The 14,601-nt window shown below is 40.8% G+C and overlaps 1 protein-coding gene across 1 annotated transcript in view; it reads left to right on the top strand.

Annotated features, from left to right (window-relative positions):
• SP1 (Sp1 transcription factor) overlaps positions 1–11,269 on the top strand; it is a 43,396-nt gene extending 32,127 nt beyond the window's left edge. The window contains exons 4-6 of the mRNA XM_045800934.2: positions 7,057–7,225; positions 9,639–9,838; positions 10,293–11,269. Of these exons, the coding sequence (XP_045656890.1) occupies positions 7,057–7,225; positions 9,639–9,838; positions 10,293–10,606 (683 nt within the window). The 3' untranslated portion in view covers positions 10,607–11,269. The remainder of the gene's footprint in view (positions 1–7,056; positions 7,226–9,638; positions 9,839–10,292) is intronic.
• Positions 11,270–14,601: the final 3,332 nt, after the last annotated feature.

Raw genomic sequence — 14,601 nt, forward strand, 5'->3', positions numbered from 1 at the left:
AAAACTTTGTGAAAGTGTGTCTGGGGAAATTGATTCAGAATGGCCAGCACAGAGACATTGTTTAGTAAAACTGATGGACTTTAAGGGCAAAAAAAAAAATCATTTGGGCGTCCTAGTAAAAAAAGACCTAATGGCTTAAAAAGGAAGGAAAATCGATTGTCACTAGACTTATTTTTTTTTAAGATTTATTTATTTTTTAGAGAGATTGGGGGGGCAGAGGGAGAAGGAGAAGCAGACTCCCCGCTGAGCACGGAGCCTGACGTGGAGCTGGGTCCCAGGACCCTGAGATCATGACCTGAGCAGAAATCAAAGAGTCGGCTGCTTAACTGATTGAGCCACCCAGGTGCCCCATGTCACTAGACTTTTTGATGGCATGTTTAGTGTCAGAATGCAATGGATTAACATTTAAGAAAATCAAGGAAATAAAACATGAACCAAGAATTTTATATCCAGACAAATAGACCCCTAAGTATAAGAACCACAGACAGTTTATTAAAGATTGATTTATTTGAGAGAGAGTGATAATGGGGGTGGGGCAGAGGGAGAGAGAATCTCAAGCAGACGCCCCACTGAGCGCAGAGCCTGATGCAGGTCTCGATCTCACAGTCCCGAGGTCATGACCAGAGCCAAAATAAAGAGTTGGCTGCTTAACCGACTGAGCTACCTGGGCACCCCCTACCATAGACAGTTTAGCACTAACATGTAAGAATTGAAGAAATATCAGTCTTTAAGCGTCTGCCTTCGGCTCAGGGTGTGATCCCATGGTCCTGGGATCCAGCCCCGCATCGGGCTGCTCCGCTGGGAGCCTCCTTCTTCCTCTCCCACTCCCCCTGCTTGTGTTTCCTCTCTCGCTGGCTGTCTCTCTCTGTCAAATAAATAAGTAAAATCTTTAAAAAAAAAAAAAAAGAATTGAAGAAATAGTGTTCACATGGTCACTTGGTATGGAATCTACTAGAGCTTCAAATAACTAAAATAACTAGAGAACCAGGTTGTGGTATCTAAATACTAATTTCCATTAAGAGAAACTAGGGATATTAGGAATACTTGAAGAAATAGCTGATTTTAGATCTAGAGTAGGAAATTAATAGTAAATGTGGGATATTTTGTCAAAGGACGCAGGAGTCAACTTGATAAGTTTCTGTGACCAAGTGTAAGATAGTTTGAGCATCAGTAAGAACAATAACCTCAATGGATTAAAACATCAAATAAGTTTAAATCCTGAGTTCATATTGATGCAAAAAGGACTGCGGAGGGGTATAAGGGAACTATTTGAGATGGTAGAAATAGTCTGTATCTTGATTGTATTAAACGTTACATTACTCACTGTATACATTAAACCATGATTTCTCAACCTTAGCAACATTGATATTTTGAACCAGATAGTTCTTCGTTTGGGGGGAGGAGCAGGTTGTCTTGTGCATTGTAGAATGTTTAGCAATAGTAGACGCTAGACGTGACAATCAAAATGTCTTCATATATTGTCAGACGTCTCCTGGGAAGCACAGTGGACCTGGTTGAAAACCCTGGTCTAGGGCACCTGGGTGGCTCAGTCGTTAAGCATCTGCCTTCGGCTCAGGTCATGACCCCAGGGTCCTGGGATCAAGCCTCACATCGGGCTCCCTGCTTGGCGGGAAGCCTGCTTCTCCCTCTCCTACTCCCCCTGCTTGTGTTCCCTCTCACTGTGTCTCTCTCTGTCGAATAAATAAAAAATCTTAAAAAAAAAAAAAAAGAAAGAAAAAGAAAACCCTGGTCTAAACTTACTAAAAGGGTGAATTTTTACTGTGTGTAAATTACATCTTAATAAACTTGATTTTTAAAAAAATTTAAGTAATCTCTGAACCCAGTGTGGGGCTCACACCCACGACCCTGAGATCAAGAGTTGTATGCTCTCCTGATTGAGCCAGCCAGGCACCCCAGCAAACTTGATTTTTAAAAGGAAGAGTCCTTATTAGTCAGTCTTCGAGGATTCTAGGAAACTGTTTTAAAAACTAGTAATTGATAGAATCCAGCATTTATTTTGTCTCTTATGTTAGGTAGGGATGAATTTGGAGGTTCTCTATATGTATTTTTTGGTATTACGTTTTATCCCTTGCAGTTGTCAGCTTTTCTGCCATTAAAAGTATAATCTTTCTGTTCCTTTTTCTCTGATTTGCTACCTCTGATTCACTTGGATTGGGAAGCCAGATTAATAAAATTATTATTATTCTGAAAAATAAAGGGCAATGTATTATGAATTACCTATTTCTGTTTTATTTCTTGATTTAGGGCTGTATTCTGGATACCTGATGTTCCTAAGGCTTAAATTATTTGTTACCAGTATGCTGTTTGAATGTGGCTGAATACAAAAACACTTTCTGGACTGAGATACAATTCTTTGGATTAAATCTGTTGTGTAAAATGAAACATGTTCAGAAAACTCAGTATGTGCTTAATATAGGTATAGTTTTGAAAATCAGTCATACTGTATTAATACTTACTGAATTAAAGAACACAGTGTTCTCAAAATCATTCCAGAGACCAGATGAATAGAGAAGTGTATGGGAACTACCCTTTTGAAAATTATTGAGTTTCTTATTTCATCTTATTTTAGTATTGCCCAAGTTTTTTCTCAGAGAAGAATAGGGTATTTGACTTATCATGGTGGTCTTCTTAAAAGTTCATGACTTCAGCACACTTCTTCACTTTGAAGAAACTGAAAAAGTGTGTTAACTACCATAGCTATTTCAATAACTGATGCTTGAGGCAACCACTGGGCTGGGCGAGACTGTCATTAAACTGTGCCTTTGGTTTACTTGTTATTTTCATCATGGAAAGGAAAATCTTTAATTTATTTCATTGCTTAACCAATGCCACATTTTAAGATAAAACTGTTCTTTTTCTAAAACTGTTATTAAAAGAGGCTGGAAACAGATTCTGGTCTGATGTTGATGCTTTTTTGGCATTTCATCCCTCTTTTTGTTAAATGAAACTCATTTAACCCCATTTCCAGTTTTCATATTAAAAAAAATCCTTTGAAATCATAGCGATCAAGGGAGGATATTAGTTTTGACTGCATTTTGTAAGAATTTGAAAGAGGCTTAGAGATACGGTTTTACAGCATCCTAATTTGTTTCCCTTTTTACTGACTCATGCCATGTTCTGAATGTCACACTTGTGTTTCAATAAAATGGAGAAAAGTTTGCTTCTTCCCAGTTGATTGCAACAGGGGAGACCTTTGGGTTTTAATGAATTGCCTCTCTGATTTTAATGGAGTAAGGTTAATTTGGAAAGTAGATCAAAGATGATTTGCTTGTATGGACCACAGTTTTGCTTACTGTGTTTCTGAAGACCTATTGTAGATAGTTGGATCGACAGTTTCATAAATTTCTTTTCGGAAGTTAATTTTTGATAGGTAACGACTGATGATATTGAACAGCATTCTGTCTTACCTGCTGAGCTTTTGGGGCCTATTTCAAGAGGAGAAATTATCTATCCCCATTATGGGGAGCTACCACTCAGTTTCACATACAGTTTTTAAGGCAGATTGATTAAATAAGATAGCAGTGTATATCTTTTTCTTTTTTTTTTTTTTTAAGATTTTATTTATTTGTATGTGAGAGAGAGTGCAAGAGCACAAGCAGGGAGAGAAAGCACAAGCATCAGTCAGAGGGAGAAGCAGGCTCCCTGCTGAGCAGAGAGCCTGATGCAGGACTCGATCCCGGGTCCTAGGATCATGACCTGAGCAGAAGGCAGACACTTATTTGACTCAGCCACCCAGGAGCCCCGCAGTGTATATCTTATTCCATGATTTCTCACTATGGTTTGCCCACAAGATAATTTCCTGATAAATATTGGCTACAGTGTGTTAAATGTTGTGACAGATACCATGCTAAGCACCTTACAGTATTATTTCATTTTTCACAATAACTTTATGAGATTGGTAATATTTCATCCCAGTTTTTGCTAAGGGAGAAACTGATAACTAGAGAAGTTTTACTGGCTCACTGTCAGAAAGCTAATTAAATGGCTGTGCAGGGACTCATATCTACATCAGTCCTACTCCAGAAACTGTTCTTAGCTCTGTACTCCAGTCCTTCCAGTTTAGCTCTGCCAATATCATGAAAATCTCAGAACATTCCAGTTTATTTTAATTCCATAGGTTGGTGTTTAGAAATGGTAGAGTGAGGGGCACCTGGGTGATGCAGTCCATTAAACATTGCACTTGTGGTTTCCACTTGGTTCGTGATCTCAGGGTCCTGAGATTGAACTCTACGTTGGGCTTCCACGCTCAGCAGGGAATCTGCTTAAGACTCTCTCTCCCTCTTCCTCTGCCACCCCCCCCCCCATAAAATCTTAAGGACACCTGGGTGGCTCAGTCCGTTAAGCATCTGCCTTCGGCTCAGTCATGATTCCAGGGTCCTGGGATCAAGTCCTGCATCAGGCTCCTTGCTCAGCGGGAAGTCTACTTCTCCCCCTGCCTGCCATTCCCCCTGTTTGTGTGCTCATGCTCTCTCTCTCTGATAAATAAATAAAATCTTAAAAAAAAAAAAAAAAGTGGTAGAGTGAGAAGGAAATCACGAGGAGAGCTTATTATTAGGCATAGTAACTCAAAAGTATGTTGATGCACTGAAAATAGTAGAGATTAGGTACAGAAGTAAAACCAAGAGCTGAGATTTGTAGATGTTGTTTGTTTGTTTATACAACAGATAAAAACAAAGCAGGCCAATTTAAAATCTCCATTTATAGAAATCTGAAGTATGGATAGAGTCATTAACTTTGTTACAGGGTGCTTTCATAGGTGAATACTTATTGTTTGTTGATGCTTTGAAAACTTGGAGGATATGTTACCTCTTCCTTTGAAACATTACTTTTGTCCATTGGCCTAGTGAAGTGTTTGAAAATGTTAAGTGTGACGCGTTAGTGTTTCATAAAATCAATATACTGGGTCGTGACCATCTTCTGTAACAGGACATAACTATATCTCATTCTTTTTCATGGGTACATAGTGTTCAATTGCATAAGTTTATCATAATTTACTTAACTACTCTGATGTGTACCATTTGATTTTCTAGTTTTTTGTTGTTTTAAAGCTATAGAAAATATTACTGTCATATATTTTTGTATACTCGTGAGTATATCCATAGGACGTTGCTGATTCAAAGTGGAATTACTTTGAAGATACACATTTAAATTTTTTTAAATGTAATTTTTTTTTAAGTAAGCTCTGTGCCCAACATGGGACTTGAACTCAAAACCTTGAGATCAAGAGTCACATGCTCCACCAACCGAGCCAGCCAATAGCCCCTAAATTTTTAATATTGCCAAATTGGACTTCAAAATGTTGTACTGATTTATCACTACCTATATATGTAAATGCCTATTTCCTGGGACACCTGGTTAAGCATCCGCCTTTGGCTCAGGTCCTGATCCTGGGGTCCTGGGATTGGGTCCCGCATCGGGCTCCTTGCTCAATGAGGAGCCTGCTTCTCCCCTCTGTCTGCCACTTCCCCTGCTTATATGCTCTCTCTCTCTGACAAATGAATGAATAAAATCTTTTTTTAAAAAAATGCCTGTTGGGGCACCTGGGTGGCTCAGTCGTTAAGCATCTGCCTTTGGCTCAGGTCACGATCTCAGGGTCCTGGGATCGAGCTCCGCATCAGGCTCCCTGCTCAGGTTGGCGGGGCGGGGAGCCTGCTTCTCCCTCTCCCTCTCCCTCTGCCTGCTGCTTCCCCTACTTGTGCTCGCGCTCTCTCTGTCAAATAAATAAAATACTTTAAAAAAAAATGCATGTTCCCCATGTCCTTGCTAATGCTATGCATTATTAGAGTTTAGACTTTTCGTGTTTTTTGTTTGTTTTAACTTCTTGTGATCTGATAGGTGAAAAATTACAGAAGTCCACCTAGAGTTGCATTTTATTTTATTTTTATTTTTTAAGGATTTTATTTATCGGGGCGCCTGGGTGACACAGTCGTTAAGCGTCTGCCTTTGGCTCAGGGCATAATCCCGGCGTTACGGGATCGAGCCCCACATCAGGTTCTTCCACTATGAGCCTGCTTCTTCCTCTCCCACTCCCCCTGCTTGTGTTCCCTATCCGGCTGGCTGTCTCTCTGTCAAATAAATAAATAAAATCTTAAAAAAAAAAAAAAAGGATTTTATTTATTTATTTGAGAGAGAGCACACGCACGAGCAGGGGGAGTGGCAGGCAGAGGGAGAGGGAGAAGCAGACTCCCCGCTGAGCAGGGAGACTAACATGGGGTTCGATTCCAGGACCCCAGGATCATTACCAGAGCCGAAGGCAGATGCACAACTGACTGAGCCATCCAGGCGCCCCTAGAGTTTCATTTGAAAAATTAAATGAGAATGGGGCTCCTGGCTGGCTCAGTTGGTAAAGCATGTGACTCTTGATCTCAGGGTTATAAGTTTGAGCCCCACATTGGGTGTAGCGATTACTTAAAAAGAAAATCTTTTTTTTTTTTTAAGATTTTATTTATTTATTTGACAGAGATAGAGACAGACAGCGAGAGAGGGAACACAAGCAGGAGGAGTGGGAGAGGAAGAAGCAGGCTCATAGCGGAGGAGCCTGATGTGGGGCTCGATCCCATAACGCTGGGATCACGCCCTGAGCTGAAGGCAGACGCTTAACGACTGTGCCACCCAGGCACCCCTTAAAAAGAAAATCTTAAAAAAAAACAATTAGAGGTGCCCAGGTAACTTAGTCAGTTAAACATTGACTCTTGATTTTGACTCAGATCATAATCTCAGGGCTGGGAGATTGAGTTCTATATCGGGCTGTACGCTTGGCGTGGAGCTTGCTTAAGATTCTCTTGCTCCCTCTGCCCCTTCCTCCCGTCAAAAAAAATAAAATTTAAATGAGATTGATCATGTTTTTATATATTTTCTAGCTCTTTGTATTTTCAAATACAAACTGATTCTTGAGACCTCAAGAACGGATGGCAGTATCAGTAAATGTGGTTTCAAAGCTGTGAAGAAATGGTGTTGTAAAGTGTCACTGAAATGACCACAGCTTGACGATCTCTTCTACTTCCCACGTTGACCCTTTCACTCTCTTAATTTAAGGTGATCATGGAGCTCAGCTTGGCCTCCATGGGGCTGGTGGTGATGGAATACATGATGACACAGCAGGTGGAGAAGAAGGGGAAAACAGCCCAGATCCCCAGCCCCAAGCTGGTCGGAGGACCCGGCGGGAAGCATGCACCTGCCCCTACTGTAAAGATAGTGAAGGAAGGTAAGTTGACCCAGTGAAGCCAGTCTCTTAAGAGTATAAAGGAGAAAAATTAATGGATTTGGAGGTAATCAGAAGAGGGTTAACTTTTTAACATTTAAGACTTGGCAGTGTTGCAGGGGGACTAGAGATAGTACAGTACATTTCATTGGGTTATATTATATGATTTTGGTTCCAGCTCTGATCCTTTCATCTACTCTAAGACCTTGGGTCTTAATAGGTGCCTGCCTTCTCCAGAGATAAGGTAATCACATGGAGCCAACTGGTCAAATGATTGTTACCATATGTCTGTTTTAGATGGTTTTAACAAGGTTGCTTATAAAATAGTCTTTCAAAGAAAAAGAAACATACCTACTGTAATGATTTTTTACAGTGGCTGTGTGAGAATCATAAGGGTTTATGGAGTCTTATTTTCCCTCAAAATATACAGAAATGCTTACTCCAGATAGAAAATTCTTCCATCGTGAAATCTAACGTGCCCTACAGAACAAAGTTCTAGCAAATTTTTCTTATTAGTAGAATATTCAGTTTAATTCAGTATCATCTCTGGAGAGTTCCAAGTTATATTCTTATTCTTCATCTAACTGCTTTTGAAAGAGAATAGCAAGTCATAACAGATTTTTTAATGCCTTTGGAAAAAAAAATCTGTTAAAAGTTTTGTCCCAACAAAAATAAGTACAAAGATACAAAAATAAGAAGAGTACCAAAACTAAATATAATTTGAGTTCTTTATAGGTTAACCCTACATTACAGGAAAAATCTGAATCAGAAGCACCGAGGGGGCACTGACTGGCTTGGTCAGTGGAGGGCGTGACTCCTGATCTTGGAGTTGTGAGTTTGAGCCCCATGTTGGTGTAGAGATTACTTAAAAATAATAAAATCTTAAAACAAAACAAAAAAACACTGAGTGCAATAGAGTTTCCCTCTTACAAAACTTAAATTTTCAAAGGAAACTGGTTTTCACCTAAGTGTGATTTCATTTCTGTTATGGTTTTTTTCCTTCTGTTGTTAAACCCAAGAAAAGTCCGTCTTGGAAATCTCCCCAATGCCCACTAATAGATCACACATGGAACAGACTGGTTTGGTAGAAACCTTTCAGAACTGATTCCTGAGAGGAGCTTAGGAACTGCTTCATATAGGAAATTATATATATATATATGTGTGTATTTTTTTTTTTTCATAGCTTGAGTTAGGATTTTTATTCCCCTGTTATAACTTTTATCCAGCCCATCTTCCTCTACTCTGAAGTCCCTGATAGTGCTGCAGCTTTTCAGCTTCTAATCTTAACCATTTGGCTCTTGACCTTTATTTTAGGAAATGAGTTCGTAGTAGTAAACTATTACGTTTTCTTTAAAGTTCTCCACCAGGTGTTTACATGGAGAGACCTTTTGCTCTGTAAGTAAGTTCCCAGCCAAAAATAGCACCATATTCACAGTTCCCATGGAAAATGCTTGTACTGAGATTTAAATTTTGTGGAAAATATAAGAAAATGCCTCACAGACTTCACAAGTCATTATGAGAGCAATTATCTCTTCATACATCAAACATCAGAATGATTAAGCAATAGAAAAACAGGAAAGAGTAAATATCCAGTAGAGAAGAAACTTAAAACTTGAATTTGGGGTATTAGGAATCAGAATCAACTCAAGATTTATCTTTTTATTTCATTTTATTTACTTATTTAGAGAATGTGAGCGGAGTAGGGGCAGAGGAAGAGGGAGAATTTCAAGCAGACTCCACGCTGAGTGCAGGGTCCAGCATGGGACTTAATCTTACAACCCCAAGATCATGACCAGAATCTAAATCAAGAGTTAGATGCTTTGGGGCGCCTGGGTGGCACAGCGGTTAAGCATCTGCCTTCGGCTCAGGGCGTGATCCCGGCGTTGTGGGATCGAGCCCCACATCAGGCTCCTCCGCTATGAGCCTGCTTCTTCCTCTCCCACTCCCCCTGCTTGTGTTCCCTCTCTCGCTGGCTGTCTCTCTCTCTGTCAAATAAATAAATAAAATCTTAAAAAAAAAAAAAAAAAGAGTTAGATGCTTTACCAACTGAGCCACCCAGGCACCCTTAAAGATTTGTCTTTTGATACTAAAGAGAAGTCTTTCCTTCTTCCCTCCCTCCCTTCCTCCTTTCTTTCTTTTCTTTCTTTCTTTTCCTTCCTTCCTTCCTTCCTTCCTTCCTTCCTTCCTTCCTTCCTTCCTTCCTTCTCTACCCCCCACATGAGTCTTGAACTCATGACCCCATCATCAAGAGTTGTATGCTCTACTGACTGAGCCAGCCAGGTGCCCCAAGAGAAGCCTTTTTTTAAAATAAAAATTTGGGTTAGTTTCAAATGGGTCAGGTAATAACTGCTGACACTGGGGTTCTTTAATTTTTGTCTCTAGAATGCATGATGAATAGTTGTGTTCTTATTTTCAGGGGCTCTGGGGATCCTGGCAAAAAGAAACAGCACATTTGCCACATCCAAGGCTGTGGCAAAGTATATGGCAAGACCTCGCACCTACGGGCACACTTGCGCTGGCATACAGGCGAGAGGCCATTCATGTGTACCTGGTCATACTGTGGGAAACGCTTTACACGTTCGGATGAGCTACAGAGACACAAACGCACGCATACAGGTGAGGAGGAGCCTGGGGAAAAGAGAAATAGTAATGGATAGAATAGAAAGACACAAAATATATATATGAAATAATTAAATTTCCGAGCAACTTAAGTTTGAAAGTGAATGTATAGAACATAAATTGAGTTGGAGTTAATCTGGAAAACCTTTCAGAAGGAAGAAACTAGGTTTTCAGTGGGATTTTAGAGGAGGACCATGGCCCCATTATTCTTCTTAGTCTTGGTCCTGCCTTACTTTTCTGCTATAGTCCTTCCTTTCTGAGTATTCCTTGGGCTTTACTTATTTTTCTTCCCCTCCCCAAAAGAAAAAGATACTCAACAGATTTTTTTCTTGTTTTTAGCACCTTCTTAAAGTGCCCAATATTCTAATATAGCTTGAAAACAGTGAATTGGATAAAGTAACCGTAATTCCTAAGATGTCCGTTTCTTATCTTCTTTCTCTTCTTTACTAAGGTGAGAAGAAATTTGCCTGTCCCGAGTGTCCCAAGCGCTTCATGAGGAGTGACCACCTGTCAAAGCATATCAAGACCCACCAGAATAAGAAGGGAGGCCCAGGTGTATCCCTGAGTGTGGGCACTTTGCCCCTGGACAGTGGGGCAGGTTCAGAAGGCAGCGGCACTGCCACCCCTTCAGCTCTTATTACCACCAATATGGTAGCCATGGAGGCCATCTGTCCAGAGGGTATTGCCCGTCTTGCCAACAGTGGCATCAACGTCATGCAGGTGGCGGATCTGCAGTCCATTAATATCAGTGGCAATGGCTTCTGAGATCAGGCACCCAGGGCCAGAGACATGTGGGTCATACCCGTCAACCCTGGGATGCAAGGTAGCATGGGTCCAAGAGACATGTGGGAGAGAGAGCCATGAGGCATTAAAATGCATGGTGGTGGGAAGAATTGGGGGAGGGATACAAGAGAAGAGATGGGGTCTTGGCACCCACCTATATCATCAGTACCTCCTTGAAGTGGGAAACATTAGTGAAAATTCTGTTTGTGCCACCCTTTGATGAGCATTTGTTTGACCCCAAACAGTTTCTTACACTTCTTAACCCCCCAGCTTTCCCTTCCTGCGTTTCCCTTCTCAGCTCCCCCATGATGGATCCCCCCCTTTCCTAAAGCCATCATGCCTTGATAAATATATATGATCATTGAAATACTTTTTAACAAAAAAACAGATTCTATATTCTATATATATATATATAGATATATATATATATAAAAGATATATAGAGATGCATTTGCAGGGGTTGGCTGGGAGGAGGAAATAGACCATTCTGTGACCAAAATACCTTGGTCATTTTTTTATATTGCCTTATTTCCCTATGGCTGAGCCTTGTTGTGACACATCAAGCTTTTCTATAGATGTTGTCTTGGCTTCCCACCAGGTTAAGCATTCATATGCTCTGCTTTTAGTTTATATATACATACATAATGTTTTTCCTTTCTTAATTTTGTCTTTTTATTTGGGATCAGCTTCTTGCACTCTTTTCTTGACTCAACCTTTCTGTCTCCCTTTCTCTCACCTGATCACTTCATGTTTTGGTTTTGGTAATGATCCCTGGATGAGGCACTTCTGTGAATCTTTTAAGGTCCTTGGTCCCAGCAGCAGAATGGAGAGCCTTGAAGCCCAGGCTGATGCTTGAGGTAGCTGTGGAGAGAGTGTTCAGAATACTACTGACGCAGGCACCCTCTTGGCGCTGGAGAGTCCAAGGCACCTCTCCTCGGTTGCTGCTCTAAGCATCGAGAGTCAGGAGTCTTTCTGTGGAATCGTACAAGAGACCCTTTGAAGGTTGTAATCTGGAATCAGTTTGTATAAACTGTCAAAAAGTGGTCAAGTAATAGGTAGGGGCTTTTAGTAGGAAAATGGTGTGCCCAGCAGCAGAAGTGACTCAGAGCAGTCCAGTTCAGGAGTTAGTGGAGTACTCGGACTTTTGTACAGCTGTCTTCCAAAGTAGCTTTAAGCTTTGGCGTATGAGTTTCTGAGATCACGTTCTGAAAGGAAATGCACTTCCTCTTTTGAACATCCCCAGTAGTTTATCTTTCTCGTGTTATTAAGGAGCATCAGCCAATGGATCTGTTCCGGGTTTCCATTCTGCAGAACTCCAGAGCATGTGCTAGTGGCAAGGCAGTGGTTCTTTGATCCTTTCCCTTAACTCTTCCTTGGGTGGTTCCTAAGGGAAAAGGAAGCACACGATCATGGGAGTGATAGCCCAGAACAAAAAGAAATCTTGTCTTACCACTGTGGTTTATAGGGGAGATCGGGAGACACCATCCTGCTTTCTCCATGGCCTGATAACTGAAGAGACTGATCCAAAAATTATAGCGGCAGGGAACTCTTAGTGCATTTGGCACTGAGATTTAAATGCAACCAGAGTTGTCCTCAAGGCCCAGCCATTAAAACATTGTCTCTCTTGACCTTCTGGTATCTTGTCAGAGAGCTTTTCACTGTGAGGAAGTGTGGAAATGGCTGTGTGTATGTGTGTAATCTGTTAGGTTGGGGATAGGTTTTCTGTTAGCCTATACTACAAGAGACCTGCAATAAAAATTGCCCTGATCTGATAGAAAATGAAGTGTTTGTGTATGACTGTGTATGGATGTGTGTTTGTGCCTGTATATAGCTACACACAGATGAGAAGTTATATTTGAAATTGTTGGAAAATAAATCAAATTCAGCTCAAAAATGCCTTTCAGGCCCATTACCTAGAAGTCTGTCTTAAAACCTGGGTATGTTCCTGAGGTCATTTCTTTGCTTATGCTAAATTAGTTACAATTAATGATGGGGGATATTTGACTGCACTTTTGAAGAAAAAACTATTTTTGTGTTTGAAATTGAAACCAACATCTAGATCTATGGCAGAGTCCTAGTTTCTTTCATAAATCTTTTTACCTTGACTACAAATAGATGATGCTATGATTCTACTATATATTTTATATCAAATCTATCCATATTAGGGTCTGGGTAATTTTGTGTTGCTGTTTAACCTGAAATACAATAACTGTTGATATTCTAAACAGTAGTTCGCTCCATTTGGTCCTTTCTCTGCAGACGTAATACACTCAGGAACTACTGCGAGGAACTTTCCCCAGATCAAATTCTGTTAATACTGAAGTAAAAGTCATTCATGCCCAGCCACTTATCACACACCCTCTATTCCCACTGAAAGGCGGAACTCCGAACCTGTTCTTTTATGTCTGTAATCATGTACTTAGGCATCTCTTGGAGGAAAGGGCAGGATAACTCACCAGAGTGTGCAGTATTTTGCTAGAGCATTTCAAGGAATGGAATCTTCCCCAGTATGAAATTATTGGATATAAACTAGCTTAATGATGCTGAGGACTGCAGGTGTTTAGGTTATTTGATGATGATTTTCTCTGGGATAGAATGCTGGTTTACCCTCAACCCCCTTCATGAGCATTGCTCTAAGCGAATCCACAGTCCGTTCTTTCCACTTACCCTCTTTCCTTCTTGCCAAGGAAGCTCCAGATCCAGTATCTCGTTGGGCCCCCAGACTGAAGCCGCTTCTGCTCTTGTCTCCCAGCAGCAGTGAGCGCTCAGTCTTTTCCACAGGGAGTTAGGAGCTAACATTCCTTGAGTCATGAGCCTATGGCTGAAAATCCCTTTCCCTGAACATTTTGGCCAGCAGAAATTAATGTAACTGACAGGCGTATTGATTCTAAAATTTTTTTCATGAGTTGCTTTTTTATTTAAATTTTTTAAATGACCAAACCTGTAGGGCACGGATGCCCGGAGGAGTGGTAATATTAAAGCACTCAGTCCCTTGTCCTTTCAGGTTGCCCATTCACATTCATCTGTGTACCATTTGACTGTCTGTCTCACTTTGAACCCGGAGCAGTAACAACCCACACCATCTTCCTTCAGGGACCTCCTAGCTGGCACCCTGTTCGTGGGTGCTATGCAGAATGCAATTTAATGGATATTTCTCAGCCTGATTCAGAATAAATAGAACCCTTGATCCCAGAAAGTATAGACTGAAGTGTGGGGTAAAGATTATGATTGGGGGAGGGTTAGAGACAAAAGCTGTAAATTACTATGGCTGATTGATTTATTTCTACTATATACATATATATATATATTTTTTGCTTTTGTATATCCTATATAGGAAACTAAGCATTGTATTTTTTTAACAAATCTGAGAAAGCACTATGAACTGCAGATGTTTGACTTTCAGAATATATTTTGTATTGTTAATATCTTCACATTGTGTGAATACTGGAAGCTGCAGATCTTTGCTAGGACGCAATAAATTTATATACTTTTTGAGGGGTTCTTCGGGGGGTGTTAATCAGGCCCCCGTTACGCTTTGGGGGAGCCCTGGTGCTACTTGCTTAGAGTTTTCATTCAATTGTAAGTACCCTGATGCCTTTCGGACCTTGGGATCAGAGCAAACAATTTTTGGAGATCCCGGTACCAAGGAAATGTGGATAGTCTAGCTGCCTCAAGTGAGGGGCCCTTAGCATAGCTCTCCTTTCCCCTGTTCAAAGCTGGGTAGCCTCTTGGGGTGGGGAAAAGAAATGTGAAATCTCAGAGTTTCATCTCCCTCAGAAGAGAGCCAGTAACTTACATGCAAGGGTGAAAGGTGGCAGCAGTAGTTTTGGGGAAAGGGAGGAGGATATGGCACTCCTCCAATCCCGGAAAACGTTGCTTTTGAAACTGCTGATAAAACATGGGCAGGTTATTACTTTTGTTTGGGAGCCTGTGTTCTCTCTGGTGCCTCTCTTGGCTTTCCTCCTGGGGTACAGACC

The sequence above is a fragment of the Ursus americanus genome, chromosome 25 (assembly GCF_024610735.1).
Source record: "Ursus americanus isolate L20-20 chromosome 25, mUrsAme1.1.p, whole genome shotgun sequence".
Lineage (NCBI taxonomy): Eukaryota > Metazoa > Chordata > Mammalia > Carnivora > Ursidae > Ursus > Ursus americanus.